At 30.7% G+C, this 16,954-nt stretch overlaps 1 protein-coding gene across 1 annotated transcript; it reads right to left on the bottom strand.

Moving 5' to 3' along the window:
• Nucleotides 1-8,924: 8,924 nt before the first annotated feature.
• On the bottom strand, nucleotides 8,925-11,231 carry LOC121237535 (molybdenum cofactor sulfurase-like). Its single transcript, XM_041134310.1, has one exon. The coding sequence runs from the start codon at nucleotides 11,046-11,048 to the stop codon at nucleotides 9,102-9,104; it is 1,947 nt and encodes a 648-aa protein (XP_040990244.1). The 5' UTR covers nucleotides 11,049-11,231; the 3' UTR covers nucleotides 8,925-9,101.
• Nucleotides 11,232-16,954: the final 5,723 nt, after the last annotated feature.

The raw sequence follows: 16,954 nt of genomic DNA, 5'->3' as shown, positions 1-16,954 counted from the left end.
TGTTGAGAAGCTCTGCGAGTGAGAGCGCCAACTGGCGAGAGCCGAGAAGTCCTCTGACTTGAAGCTCCGTGCCAAAACAAACGCCAGGCAGCTTTCCTTTTTTGACCACATCACTTCTTCATATTTACGAATGTTGCCATTACATGTGGCCCATGTGGGGATGAAATTGGGATTTTTTTTTTCATATTTTTTAAACATCTTTAAACATTTTAAAAAAATAATATCAAATTATTAATAATTACTTTCTTAATTATTAAAAAAAATTAAATACATAAGCGATTAAAATAAATAGATAAAATAAGGAGGCATACAATTATTTTCTTAGATTTTATGCGATAAAAATATTTTAACTACAAATAAATTTATAAATTTATATGATTTGATATGATATATTATAAAACATTTTTAACATATTAATTTTAATTTATAGATTTATTCTCATAAAATCTTTTTATGACGTGATATTTTGAGAATGAGAGAATGTTTGTAAATAGTAAAAAAAAATAATGATAAAATATGTTAAAAATATCTTATTTTCAAATTGACGTGTAGAGTGTATCCATCCATATTATTTAAATACTAAATTTTAATTTGTCAAATTTAAAATTTAAAATTTATTTTCTTAATTAAATTATATCATGTAAGTATTTTACTAAGTATATTTTATATATCGACTTAAAAATATAATTTTTATGATTATATAACTCAATGTTAAATCAATATTTAATTTCAAAAATACTGTACAAAAATTTTAGATCAGTTTTTATTTAATAAAATAATGACTATTAAATAAAATCATATCAATATAACGAGAAATGAGTAAAATGAGAACGTAATCATAATAATTTTAGTCAAATAATAACAAGGAATCACGATTAATTAATGTTGGATTATGGTGTCTTTTCTGAGGACTAGCGAGCAGAAACTAGAAAGTGAGTTCAACGTGGCAGTAAACTAAAACGTTATATTATAAAATAAAATTGAAGAATGATACACAAACAATATTTTTTATAATTATTTTTACAATTATTTTTTTAAGTTAATAATATTCTTATAAAATAATTTATAAAAAGAATATCATTTTACATGAATGCTATTATTTTAAAATATATTTATAAAAAATGTACACATATCATTAATTAAATAAAATTAAAGAACTATTCTAGATATAAAGAAATTACATAAAATAAATTTATAAATTAACATAATTTTATGAGATTTATTAGATTTATTTTATAATAAAAATAATTTTATAATTTAATACGTAACTCAAACTGCGTAAATTTTAGATTAATAAGTATTTCCCATAAAATTATATAACAAACTGCCTCTATATTTTTATATTTTATTAGATGTGAAGTAAGCAATTTGTTATAGATTGACAGCCCAAATTGACTGCCCCATGTCATTACGTTGGACCAATAATAATAATAAAAAAAAAATAGAGTTGTAATCACGAGTATATAAGTACTACATAATTACTTAAAAAAAATACATACAAGATTTATATAAAAATAAATTAATAATAGATTCATATTTTTTAAAAATAATTGTATAATATTACTATTAAATAAATAAATAAATAAATAAATAAATAAATAAATAAGTTGGATTGGGACGGAAGAAGATCAGGCCTTGGTCTAAGGCAGTGATGCAACTGAGTGTGGTTGGGGGAACCCACCCCTTGGTAGTTGGGTCGATCATTAGTGTGCGAGACAAAAATCCCAAGGGAAATGCTTCTCCCACGTAACCTTTAATAATTACTATTTTTTTCTTTAACTATTTTCTTCACACGTAACATCAAATAATTAATAAAATATAATTAATAGATTTTTAAGTATTTATGCTCTCATAATAAAATAAATTTTTTAATAAAATAGTATCAAACGACTAATAAATAAATGAAATAAATGTTTATTTTCTATTTTATATAAAAATAATAATAATAAATAAAATAATAATCAGCATGAAAGGAGACGTAGAATCGAATAATTGGAGATTCTGTAATGTCACGTGGTTAAAGAAAAACCTTTAATCATTTTGTGATTTTCTTTGTTGACCAAATTACATCACTTTATTTAAATTACATCAATTTATTAGATAGTTTTTTATAATTGTATTTAAGGGGAAATTTTACAATCGGATAAATTTTATTAAATTACATCATTTTATTAGATAAGAATAATGCTATAAGATATAGTTTTAGAGTATACAAATCTTGCATATTTTTTTAAAAAAAAATAAGATTTATATTTAAAAAATAATTTTTTTATATTTATCTTATACACTTAAAACTATAAATATAATTTCTCTAACTTTTTATAATTTTCTTTATTGACCGAGCATCTCGCTTACCAGAATACACGTTAACTAACTGATTGAGATAAAATGGATTCAATTTTAAAACGGGAATATTTTTTGTTGGTTGCAAATGAAACTCGTTTTTCAGCTTAAAAACAGGGAAAATCAGAAAATACACGACGCTTGGTTAGTTGGAGATAGCCGGCAACAGGCTTTAATAATCTTGACTTCCAGGCTCTGATTTCAGAGCACCTCTTTCGATCAGAGGTTGTTTGCCCAAACTGTCCTCCATTCATTTTTTATGGTCCCTCCTGTACGTTGGTCACAACAGATAAATGAGAGAAATTTGGTATACATAAGTTATTATTTATCTTCACATTTTATATATAATTTTTTTTTCTTCACGAGAGATAAAATGTAGAATTAAATAATGATTGATGGTAAAAATTATTCTAGATAAATAATTTAGCATTATAAATATTTTTTTTATTTTTCAATTAAATTATCATTTATAGTGCTATAATTATACAAATTTTATAAAATAAAACTCATAAATTAATATATTTTTATGTGATATATTAAATTTATTTTATAATAAATTATCATATAATTTATGAATTTATTTTTATAAAATTTACAATTAAAATATTTATCTTTTATCTTAACCTCATAAATAAACTTAATTATTTAAATCACATTCTGACGAGCTCTCGGATATTAATGATGTTTTGTCATCTTATTATACAGTTCCAACGCTTAAAACCTGTACTTACTTTTTTTCGCTCTTTTTAACGCAGTTCTCCAGTTTTGCAAACAAGATGCCTCTTTTCGACCATGTTCATGCCACAGACAAGTATGATATAGACAGGAGATTGGACTGCCTTTCAAATGAGGACAAAACATCGTTTTTGTACAAGTTGGTGAGGGGAAGAGGAGAGAAAAAACACATACGAATTTCAAAATATGTTTCACATTGGTACGACTGAATCATTAATCGGAACTAATGAGCGACGACTTTTAAACTTGGTTGCTAAAACACAAAGATCCTTTTGTTCAAACTTACAACCAAAAAAGCACAGCTCACAGGTCGGGAAAAATAATTAAAAGATCGTATAAATTGGTCGATTGATTCAATGGTTGCTTTTTGTGACCCGCAGTTCACATGCTTGACCCGGTTAAAGATCTGAGCGATTGTGCGGTATTTGATTCAGATGTCATAAAGTAGGTAAGTCTCGTATATTTTTTTAAAAAAAATGTGTACGTGATATATGCAATTCATATGTATCATTTTTAAAGATAATTTGGAGGAAAATTTCCAACCTAATTTAGAAGAAAATAATGTCCTAGATTAAATTATTATTTATCTAAAAAGCTTAAACTAAGTAGAATGATGAAATTATTTATTTTTTTATATTTTATATTTTAACGAGACTCTCGGCTCAATTTTGATATACAAAATCATCTCATCTCATTTTATTAGTATAATTTTTTTAAACTTTCACATAAAATATAATAAATAATTCAATTTTTTTAAATTTTTAAATAAAAATAATATTAAAAAATTATATTCTAACAATATTTTATTTAATTTTTAACAAAACATCTCATCTCATTTTCTCTAGACTGTATAACCAAACGATAGCTACACATCAAATAGTCTTGGACTCCAAGTAGCAGCCGGACAAAGTCAATTAGCCTAGTCTATTTACATGAGACTTCTAACATTATTGTTATTATCTTGTCAACTTTGGCGATTCTTATTGTGTTGGAATTGTTTGAATGGTTCTTCGTTGATTCTTTTTTTCACCTCATGTAGAGGAAAATTGAAATGGGGCTGCTTGATCCTTCTTGTAATAATCTAGTATTGGAGCCAGAAATTCTTGATCTTGGAAAGAAGATAGGTCGGACTTGGTCTTTATATTTAAAAAAATGTTTGGGCAACGGAGGAGTGGTTTCGAAACATTTTTTTGATTTAATAATTAAGAAAATATTTTTTAACGATGTTGTAATTTTTTTAAATATTTTAAAAAATAAAAGAATAAAAGGCTAAATGCTCTTATCGGAAGAATCTCTCGAGCTATACCTCGAGATACAGCAAGATCCTTGTATTTTAATCGAAGAAAATTGAATTAAATATAGGATGCAACAAACTATGTATAGGTGACAAAATCCAGAATCCAGACTCATCATCCTGATTTGATTCAGCAGATTTTGCTCATCAAGTTATTATTTGATCTGTCATGTTAGAACATCGAGGAGAAGAGAGAATTTATTCTCAACTGTAACGATAAAAAAAAAAAAAAAAAAAAAAAAAAAGAAGAAAAAAACAAAGATATTAAGAAGTAAAAAAAAAAAAATATTGCAAACAGCTTGTTTATTAACACACATATTAACATATCAAAAATGTAAAAGTTTTATAATATTAGTTAAGGTAAAAAAAATATTGATATTTTAATTTATTTTATAATTATAATAATTAATAGATGCCGCAAAAGATGTATATTTTATTCATTAACTTATAAATAAATTTATAAATAACATAAATTTATTATTTATAAGTTCAGTCTTCAAAGACTAGAAAAACATAACCTTTACGGTGACTTTGCTTTGGATCAGTGTGAACTGTGATACAATACTTGAAAGGGCCGTATCATGGGAGACTTGCTTTTCTTTTTCTTTATTATTTTGCTAAGCATACTGAGTATGACTTGACTTCAGATAAATACTATTGGTTGCTAAGCACATGGTAATGGAGAAGTACTATGACTTGACCTAATACCCTTTTGTTTAATCACATTCTAAGAAATGAGTACTCGTGGTGCATTTTAACCGACTGAGTAACAGTGTAACACAATGTTACGATCTCCCCTGTCAAGGATATAATTATTGATCATTAAAAACCTTAGAACTTTTAAATATTTTGATTTGATTAAATTCTTAGACATTTCAACTGTAATGCTATCCACTTTTATTGTGTAAAATGCCATATGTGGTTAAAGATTAAAGCCTGTTTTGGATAGTAAGATAAGATGATCTGTGAATAGTAGTTAAATGATTTGTAAATAGTAATAAAATATTTGAGTTAATATATTTTATAAAATTTTGGAAAATGATAAAGAACAAGTTGAATCAAAATATTATAAAGTTAAAATATTATTAGAATATAAAATTTTAATATTATTTTTGTTTTAGTATTTAAAAAACTTGTTTTTTTTGTGTGTTTTGTTTGGAATCATATGAACGTTGTAATGATTAGGTAATGATTATATGAAAAAATTGACGAATTGAAATTGAAATATATTTATATTATAATATTTGAATATTGAAATGAGATGTGATGTGATGTGATGAGTTGAGAGGATTTTATTATCCAAACCAGGCTTGAATATTTAGTGGACATGAAAATAAATCTTTTAAGAAAAGATATTTACAATAATAATAAATATTTAAGGTAATGTTTGGTGACAATGAGTTTTTTAGAATTTGCACACACCCAATCCAAACATCTATACACCAAAACAATTTAAAATATAATTATCATCAAAACATCTTATTTCGAGGTTTATAATAAATAACTAGCAAAGCTATTGTTCAAAAGTAAACATATTTGCAACAAAGACAATTAACTACCTTTTCAAACTCCATTACAACCACTTCTTTGCATGTTGAAACAACATCATACCAAAATGATTTGTATAGTTTTAAAATAACTAAATTTCGTGTACTCCAATTTAAAAAGTGAGCAAATTTCAACCAAACATAAAAAATAAAAAAAAATAAAAAAAAATTTAATAGTGGATCATTTTTTTAAATAATTATACGAATTTTATATTTTCTAAAACTATATCTAATATTATTCTATATAAAAATCAAGTCATTATACGATACATTGATTGTCAAGGTATTAATTAATACTCAAGCTTTGTATTAACTAAGGATTGGAATTTAAAAAGTTTCTTGAGGGAAACAACAATCTCCTTAATCAAAATGTATTTTTTTTTTCCGCCCTAGAAACAGATACCATATCTTATGAGTGTATTTTTAAAAAGAATTCCTGGTTTAGTTTAAGATTTGTTAATGCTTGCAAGTAAACATGGCCTAAACAAGACCAAATTTATAGACCACGAGGCGCATGATGTCGGTTACTCCAAGGTGGTAGGTGGAGGAGAAAAGTCAACATGCATCCATGTCACGTCTATAACGTAGTCAGTTAAGACTGATATTAATTTGGTGCCACTTTCACACCACCGTAGTATTTGAATTTTTGAAGTTTGAACCTAAACTCAAGTACACGTATACAATGTGCCGTTTTTGTTACGCGAAGGCAGGCGGCCATAAATAATAAATATCACTTCCGGGCCATTTCGGGCGTCGTCAAATTTTGAGTTCGGGCCTTGTCGGCGTGGCCTAGCCTAATCTAACACCTTTCAATGGCCGCCAATTAAAAAAGATTGATATATGTTATACCGTATAATTTGGTAGATTCCCAACAAAAGCAGATTTTTAATTTTATATATAGTGAAATGATCTGCATAAGTCTCGAATAAAATCACGTGCAGACTTTTGTAAAAAAGTAAATTCTACTTTAAAAAAATTTTAAAAAAGTCATTCTGTTTACTACTTTATATAAAGCCTGTTTATTTAAATCTTATATTGTAACATTCCCACTATAATTAATAATAAAATTATTTTTAAAAATTCTCAGAGTCGAAGTTTTATTATTAAACTTGACTTAAAAATATATATTTTTTAAATTTTTAAATGAAGCACCAAATACAAAGATTTTTTTATAATAAATAGAATCGTTTTATATTAAAATACTAAAATTATAAGAGAGAGTTCGTGAAAATATTTATTAAAATTTTTCAAAATTCACACCATAAAAATCATAACTTAAAATCCATATACCTAGGCCACTATATGCCTCTTTGGACTAAGTTTCATTTTGCACCTCTAACTTCATAAATATTTTGATTTGGGATGGTTTAAAAAATTAAAAAAAAAAAAAAACTAAAATGAGTCGATGACTAAATAAGAAACTCATTATATCATAAATACACTTAACATAAAGTTTTCATAAAATATTTCATGGTGAGAATTAAAATCATGACTGATTATACTGATGTTTATGCTTTGCATGACTGATTTATTTGAATTAACTGACTGATATGATTTATCTGACTGATTTGACTAGCCAACATACTTAACTTTGTGTGTGAGGTTGTGCATCAACCCCACGTCTTACAGAGCTGCTGATGGTATTGTGGCATATTATGGTGGACCACGTTTGAGTTGTGGCTTACACATCCACCATGAAACTACATTGATATCATGCATCTAAATGGTCGTTTGATTAAGTGTTCTGAGTTCATCTTATACTTGATTTTATGAAAGCTTAGATGCATAATACATACATAATTATAATATGCAAAATAAAACATGATAAATGACGTGTGGTACATAAATACAGGTTTCGAAAGAACTGACTTTAATAATAATATATATAACTAACTAACGTATAATAATCTTAATTTATAATCAAACTACTTACTTTATACTGTTGTTTCTTAAAATTTGTAATACAAAATCGATTACAATACTGAAGGTATCTTGAGTTCGGATTTTTAGATTATATTCTTCTCAATTGTAATTATTGCGATTACAAAAAACTTATAAATATGAAATATATTATAATATTTTCAGGCATTTCCACGATTATGTCTAATTCCCCTTCACCGAAAAGGTTGGATTTTTCTTCATCACTTTTCATTTTTCCGAAACTGCAATTATTCCTTAATGCTCCATGAAAAGTTGAAAACTGTAAAGTAGCCCAGGCCCCAAAGCTTCCGGGGTACCCGACCGACCCGAAACACGATCCTTTTTTTTTTTTTTTTTTTTTGCGTCACCATCCCGGAAGCCTCCTACTGTCCTACAAAGAATTATAAAGCTGCGAACAGCCGAAACTAGAACATCCAGGTAAAGTAGTTCTTCTGAGGCTGAGATATTAGGATTTGGTTTTGAAGTTTCTTTGTGCATTTTGTATTTCCTATTAGTTGGCTATTCTTTGTTGCCCGTACGTAGCGGATTCTATATGAGCTTGGTTCTGTTGAGGATGTTCCTTATTATTATTTTTACGGGCCAAATGTAGCCATTTTTGGTCGATAGTCTTGTATGCACTGCAGAATACTTAAATTTTGAAGATGAGCAATTAAAAAAAAATGATTTTTTTTTTTTTTTTGAGAGAGTTATATGGGTATAGGGCTGGCAATGACTTTGTGTAGTGGGGGCAATTTGGGAGTTCATGAATCCCTATGAGCCGTGTCCGGTTCAAACCAACATGATCAAATGAGTGGCTATGCAAGAAGATATAACATTGGATGAATAATTTTATGAGAAATCGTTGATAGGACCATTCTGCAACTAGATGGGAGAACTCTCAAGTGCATTGGTTTTTCATCTGCAACACTCCTAATCTTCTTCGGTCCTACTGATCTCTTAAGATGACTTTCCCTCAGGATTGATACGCAGTTCTTCCCTACTGGTGTGAGTTTAAGAGGAAACTCATCAATACTTCGTGCTTTACACGTTGATTGTAGTGTTATTCTTATCAAACTAGGAATGTATAGCCAGCATAATTCTTGCACTATGTGACTCTGGATTGAAATTTTTGAGAAATAATCCCAAAGTTATGGCCGTGCCACTATACATCTTACCGTCCAGTGCGACTTTATATATTTATGTAGACATCACACTAATACACAACAAATAAATATTTTGCACCATGTGAAAGAACGAAACTTTCAAACTTCGAATCTCTCTTGATTAAGAGCTGTGTATCTCCATCTCTCTTTCTCCACGAAGTCTGCATCCAAGAACTGCGAAACAAATGCCCAAAGCCTGTATATGTCTTCGAAATTTGTGAACAAACCAAGTGCTGCCGTGACCACTGGTACTGTTTGAGGTTGATATTTATCACTCTTCTTATGTAAGACCGTTCCTTCAAATTCAATTTTTCTTGTCTGTAATGCTTTCTCCCTCTCTTCTTCATGCTTGTCTGATAACCAGACGTGCTTCAAAAATTCAGAACTTAGTGAAATATTGTTTCGGTCAGCGAGCTTCTGTACAAGGGTGGGATCAATCTGTTCTCCTTTCCAGTCAAACACATTGAATGCCACCGCAGGTCCTCGGTTAAAACTAACCTTTGGTCCATAGATTCTGACCAAAGGATGCCCATTTTCTGAATGTGGATGTTGGAGACTCATCAACGCATTTACCAACCAATTGATCAGGTACCTATGTCTGCTACTAATTAGCATAAGGCCCAGTGAATCTGCGTGATCCAAGCCTCTACATTCAATATCTGAGCTCCCATTTACGCTGCCTTCTTTGTATTTTGATCCAGCAGATTCAAAGGGTGTCTCTAGTTCCACTATTTCAGAGAGTAATACTGCCTTCTGCTTTGGAGAGACTCCTTCAGTTTCATTCCATTTAGAAGTTTCACCACTTTCCTGCTGAACACATAATGGGCCAGAGATCGAGTGTGGTACAACTAAGTCATCGTTCCACAATTCGGACCTCATTTTTTGATCAATTTCCATCTCTGTAATTGCCTGATCTCCAGTGAATTCAGGTGTCCTTGATGCTTGAACAAGTCCCACAACACCTATTCTTGTAGCATTGGCTGAATCCTTTAGCACTGAAGCACTGGATTTCTTGATGAATAAGCAACTGAACCCAGATGGGTTTTCCCCAAAAACTTTGTAAAAGGAGCAAATGAGAAAGTCAGGCTTAAAAAGAGAGAGGCCTAAGGTGTCCATATCCTTCGGCCCCAACGCACATGCATCAAGCAAGACATGCCATCCATTTTCTTGTGCAATGCTCATCCACTGATATGAGTAGCGTGATCCGGTCATCCTTGACTGAAGGGGAAAAACAAACAGTCCCCTCTTCCTATCCTTCCTTTTAGTCTTTAGCATCTTTCTCAATTTTCCAGATTGGATGCTCAGGTTGGGCCATGAGAACTCAGCTGACAGGACTTGGGCTCCTCTATTTTTGGAGCTTTTAGTCATCATTTCCACTGCCTCACTCTGGTAATCATAAACCGTAAGAAGATTTCGGTTATACTGAAAAGGATAACAATCTGCTAGAAGTTTGAAAGCAGATGACTGGTTGGCAGTGAGTACCAGGTTGTAATCAACTTGAGAGATATTCATGAAGGCCATGATTCTCAATCGGAGCTTGGTTTCCAGTTCTGATTCTTGGTCACCGTAGATTATTTGGGAATTCAAGTTTACTGACTTGTAGGATATATCAAAGAAGGGCACCTCATGAAAGTGTGGGGATGGAAGAGGAGATGATGATGAAGCAGCAACTGGGGCTTCTGGAGAGTGACTCCGCTGCTGAGAATGTGAGAAGAGACCGTGGCCAACATAATCGAGGCATACACGGTTGTAGATGGTGAGGTGGTAATATTCTTGGCCTCTTATTTGATCAGCCAGTTCAGTCTGATAGTATTGTGGGTATGTTCTTACGAAGTTAAAAAATGATTCGTGCAATGTAGGGAGGGACTCATGGTTAGTAAATGGGGTATTTGGCAAAAGGGACAAAGCTGTGGCCACTACAAAGCCGTGATATGCAGAGCTGCTGCCTGTAGATTTGGGAGTGTGAGTTTGTGAATCAAGAAGGCTACGAATAGGAGTTGGACAGCAGCCAGTAAGGCAGGCCTCTCTGATGCTAGATGAGTGCATTTTCCTGATCTCTCTCTCTCTCTCTCCCCACCCCCAAGTTATTACTCCGTGTGTTTGATTCTTTTCATTCTTGTTGGTTTGACCGAATATACTCTTTCTATCTGTGCGTGCATTTGTCGATGCATAAATGATCAGAGTTTTCTTGATAGTAAATTTCGGACAGGTTATCTTACACGGCTTACCATGAACGCGTCTTCCTACCTGACTTTCCTCTATCTAGAAGAGTATATACTTTCCTCCATCTTTCCAATAATCCCATCTGACGTGTCTGGCCGTTACTGAAATCAGACAATTTGTTCTAATAGCAACATCATATAATAAACCTTAAGCAAATGAATCATCCAATTTACTGATTCGAAGAATCAATACATCAACCGATGCGTTGTCATGGGGCAGTTTTCTTTTCCATATATAAGGAACTTGTAATTAATTAAGGCTTCTCCAAACTAAAAAGAAAAGAAGTGGTCTTGGAGGTTCACATCATGAATGAGATGAAGGCTATATATTTTGGTAGTGACATCCTACAGACGTGAAAATGGAAAGCATGGAGAAGAAAAAGGCACGCAAGAAAGCTTTTTGTAGATGTAGCTAGGCCATACGCTTAACCCCTTTGAATAAATTTTCTCGGTGGCCAACTTGCTTTAGCTCACCAAAATTCTTGTTCTCACTGGTATATAACGTCTCCATTGGTGGGTGCCATATTTTTCCAAACTTTTGCATGGACAAGTCACTTTCATCTGCATCCCACTACCAGCAGGAGGTCATTTTTGTAGATCTTTCCACGTATATATGGATCATGACTATCGGCCGAGTCTACCTGATCGAGCACTTAACTTTTTGTTTTTGTTGGCATACAAGAAGCCTCCTCGATGTTTCTGAACATTATATATACCTGAGTTAATTATTCTTGTTTTTGTTTTTCATTGTAAAATATCAACATTGTTCGGTACACCTACTATTCATTTTTAAATACAGCCCCTCATCATCCAAATTTTACCATTTAGATGGAAAAAAGAGCCGGTGATATGATACATTAATCTTGACCATCGAATCTTAATATAGACGATGCTATTTGACAGTCAATTATGATTTTTTTTTTTTTTTTTTTTTTGATTTGTTGATTTTGGAGGAGAGGTTATGACATTCAATTATGACTTGAGGGCATATTAATATTGTGTTAATTTTGATAATTTAAGGTGTGAATTAATTTTATATAACATACAAAGGTCAATTTATTCCACTTTGACTTCGGAACCGACCCTTGATCTGACTGTAAATCAGAAGAGTACTCATCATGTCATTCATCAAGAAATTTTGGAGATCTATATAGTTTTTTTATTAATTCATATATGATATTATTTTTGGTGTACGTTGGACCAATCCCCTAAAATAAAGAAGGCCAATTTCAGCCGGTTTGACTTAGAAATTTGCCTCTCTCTTTCTCTCTCACACACACAGCAATCAGAGCACAAGTGGTAGGAATGCTCTTGATGACCGAAGGGTACGTGCATGGTTGTTGAGGCGTGCTTGAATTGCATAACCTACAGGCTCTATCGTATTAAATTTAAATTGTCGAATAAAGGCAGAAAAAGACTGCTTCTGGAGTTGAATCCATGTAAATCGAGGCCTGGGTCAAACTTATAACTTTGATACTTATTCCACATAAATATTGCTGTTAGAAGCCAGATGGGGGGGATCACATGATTTATGACAGTACACCGCCATGGACCCCATGCATTTAAGTTACGCCCTCGATCGGGCGGCCACAAATATTGGGTAAACCTAAAGCAATAGAAGCACATGATGTCATCGTGACCAAACAGGCCGCTAAGCGAAAAATTAATGTATGCTGGGAGTGGGTTTTGAATTTGTGTATGTTCGTATGGGATTTACGATAAGACACGACAATAGAAATTAGAAAAGTGTTACGAGTTGGAAGAAATTATATAAAAATAAATTTATAAATTTATATGATGCATATAATATAATTTAGAATAAGTATATATAATATAACATATGACGTTAAGTTACATCAATTTGTGAAATTTTTTTATAGTTAAAACATTTCTCCAAAATTGAGCTTTGGTATTCCTTGTGCGTATATATATCACACTGAAATCCAACGTAATTTTGGAAGATTCAAGGATTAACATGTTTTGGTTGAATTTAGTTTGTAATTATGTATTTTTCTCATATATGAATAGAACTCAAATTGCATTTGTGAAGTTTCGTACTCCTATCATTTCATTTGAAATAATTACTACTGGACTAATACATCTAATAGAACCCCACTAACACGTACATGTACTTCGCTAACCTTCCTTTAAACACAACAGGCACACTCTCTAATTGTTGGTTTCTTTTTTCTCCAACACACGTACGGAATATTCCGAGGTATAACCCTCGAGCTGCCATGGAGTATAAGAATAACACACTCACACACGGTTCAAATAATTAGACGTTGCGGGTGAAGCATGAGCTGAAGTCCTCACTCGAAGAAGTAATGATAAAGTGATGCAACCAACGATAACAAATAAGGGAAGTACGTAAGACTAACTAATTCTTCTTTTCAGATAATTTAGGGAGCCAGATCAGAAATCACACCCTCTGATCTTTTTCTTGTATTATTCTTAAGTTTCGGGCAGCTGAAGTAAATAAATTTGTCATGTTGTTGCATATATAAACCATAATTGTAGTTTCAGTATTTATTTATATATATATATATATGAGAAAAGATATTTGCAACCGTGAATTGTGCCGCTGTCGCGTAATCATTTTGAAAAAAGTGAAAAAATACAGAATCTACATGAAAAAAATTAATTTTTTAATAGTGGACTCCACTATTTTTTAAAGCGATTATACGGCGTTTACGCACTTCACAGTTGTATGTAGAATTACTCTATATATATATATTTATACTAGGTCAAGTAACATGCAAAACATGTTTGCCTAGCTGGATCAAACTGAAACAATTGTTTTACAAAAATAATATGTTCTTTTACAAAAAAGAAATTGATTAATTTAATGCATAGAAAAAAAGAGCACATTTTAGCAAATATTTTTGGATAATGATAACATAGTGAAGTATAATAATTACATGTTTGATAGATTAGAAACAAAAAAGATTAGTTCGAAATACACCATAGTTTAATACAAGTTTAGCAAATTGATTATACAAAACTGTTAAATGGCACAAAACATATCTCACATCTATGATCCACTCAGAATGACTTGTTGGCCTAATCAAATCCATAGTTTTATCCTATATATGTGTGTCGAATATAATGTTTTTGAGTAATATGCAAATAAGTAAATTAGTAACAATACAATGCAAATCTGCTGAAGGGAAATATTATATTGAAAAAAAATAGCATATCCTCCTTATCCTAGCTCTGGGAGTTCAATCAACCCATCCTTCAACTGTTAGTACCTTAGCATAAGATCATAAGAGTTAGATTATCCTTTTAAGTTATATGATTGTGGATAATATCACGATGGTAGAAATTATCAAATACAGATTACAGATTGAGACATTGATAGCATATGCCTAAAAACAAAAATTGTTAATCGCCAATTTCTACCATTCCTTGATCTTACTAAATACAACTACATCCAATCCTTGAATACAACTGTAGACAAACCTTATTCTAGGCAGTTATAATTAAAAAAGAGGTTTAAATCCAAATAGAAGAATTTATCAATTCACTCCCAAATTATTCAAAGATTATTATCATTAAAATATAAACACCAGCATCAAAACCAGCAAAAGTTATATAGAATATACAAAAAAAAAGAGGCCCAGGAACATAGTTTGAACTATCTCGTTTGAATCTAACATAATAAGCATAAAGGAGTAGCAATCACTACTATCAAAGTAGCACATACAAATTTCTCAACCACATTACTCAATAAATCCTTGTTGTCCACCGGAAAAATTTTCTCGACATTAACAGGATTTGACCTAGGATCTAGAACGTTCATCATAGCTTTCTTTCCAAGAACTGGTCATTTGAAAACTCTTTCATTTTTTACAAATCTTGATGCTTTGAAGGAGTAAAACTATGCATGAAAAACAAAAAAGATTGAGCATGCAATAATAAAGAAAAAGGAGCAAATTACAAGCTCAACAAAAGCGATACGAGTGGAATGCTTGTAGTCCCTTAGTAGCCTCACGCGATAAACCTGCATTAAAAAAAAAAAAAAAAAAAGGTTATCCCCTTTAGTGCATTTCTTGCAATTGCTAATACAACTATCCAAGCTGCATCAACAAGAAATAAAATTTCAAAATTATATCAGATGGATGATCATAGACCTCTCCACAGACTGATTCAAAAAAGAGTTTGACATCGGTCTGAGAAATCTGTGCAAAATGAAACAAAAAAGTTCTGATAAGGATGATGTTGTAGGCACGCCACAGACCATATAAACTCATTAATCCAAACAGTATAAATCCATTTAATGATGTTTCATTAATTCCAACTCGTTAATACAAATGAAACAAAAAAGTTCTGATAAGGATGATGTTGTAGGCACGCCACAGACCATATAAACTCATTAATCCAAATAGTATAAATCCATTTAATGATGTTTCATTAATTCCAACTCGTTAATACAAACTCATTAATCCAAATAGCATAAGTCGGTTTACTCATTTTAAAAAATCTGCACTTGAGAGGCCAACAATAGAAAATGCACAGAAATAAAAATAAAAAACTCATTAATCCAAACAGTATAAATTGGTATAGTGGGTTTTTTTGTTTTTTTTTTCAAACATTTTTTAAATCCCTTAAACATTTTTAAAAGATAAATAAAAATCACAAACTCATTAATCCAAATAGCATAAATCCGTTTACTCATTTTAAAATAAAACTGCAGATGAGAGCTCAATAATAAAAAAGACAAACGGAACCAAAAAATAGAATCAATAACAAAATATACAAACCCAACAAAATATATAAAACAAAGATACCTATAATTTTTAAAATAAAAAACAGCAACTTCTATCAATGCAACAAAAAAAAAAAAAAAAAACCATAAAATAAAAAAGTAAAAGCCATCTTTTTTTTCCAAGAAGCTGCAAATCGGACAAGACAAATGAAACCAAGAAACCAAATCAATAAAAAAGAGTAATGCTAGAGAGAAACCATTATAGCAGTGCACACTTTGTACTCACTGCATGACTGCTTCTAATTGATTGTTCCCAACACTCACTTGGGGAGATGTGTGATCTAGATGATGCCACATCATGTGTGTAAAATGGTGCTCCCAATAGTAACTTCTATCTATATCTATTCAATAAAAAAAATATACAAATCCAACCAAATATATTAAAGAAAGATACCAACTATTCTTAAAATAAAAAACATAACAACTTCTATTAATGCAAAAAAAAAAAAAAGAAAAAGAAAAAAAGCATCTATTTTTTTATACCGAAAGAAATATATTTTTAATTATAAATAAAACAAAAAGACATGTTTTTTTTTTCAAAAATCTGAAAATCAAAAGAATCGCATAAAAAAACAAGTAGGACTCAATAGATCAAGACACATCCAACATCATAATAACAAAAAAGACAAACCAAACCAAGAAGTCCAATTCAAGATTACTTGAATAGGTTGGATTATATCTACAAGAAAAACATATTTTTGTGTTTAATTTATTGCAACCAAAAGACTATTTACAATCAATTTTAGTTGCAAATAGTCATTTTGTTGGGGCTGACTTCCTAGCAAAGTGTGGGGTTGAGGGCTTGAACTCGGAATGGTCTGACAATCATACCTGGCCTAATTGGTTAAGAGGTCTTCTTCACATGGACAAATTGGATTTACCACACCTGCGGGTACGATAAGGTTTGTACCAGGTAAATTATTTTTTGGTTTGTTTTATGTTATTGCTTCTCTGTTTTG

The sequence above is a fragment of the Juglans microcarpa x Juglans regia genome, chromosome 6S (assembly GCF_004785595.1).
Source record: "Juglans microcarpa x Juglans regia isolate MS1-56 chromosome 6S, Jm3101_v1.0, whole genome shotgun sequence".
Classification (NCBI taxonomy): domain Eukaryota; kingdom Viridiplantae; phylum Streptophyta; class Magnoliopsida; order Fagales; family Juglandaceae; genus Juglans; species Juglans microcarpa x Juglans regia.
This window is presented reverse-complemented; position numbering and strand designations above follow the sequence as displayed.

Coding starts and splice junctions, on each gene's coding strand:
- LOC121237535 (XM_041134310.1), bottom strand. CDS start 11,048: ATGCACTCATCTAGCATCAGAGAGGCCTGCCTTACTGGCTGCTGTCCA.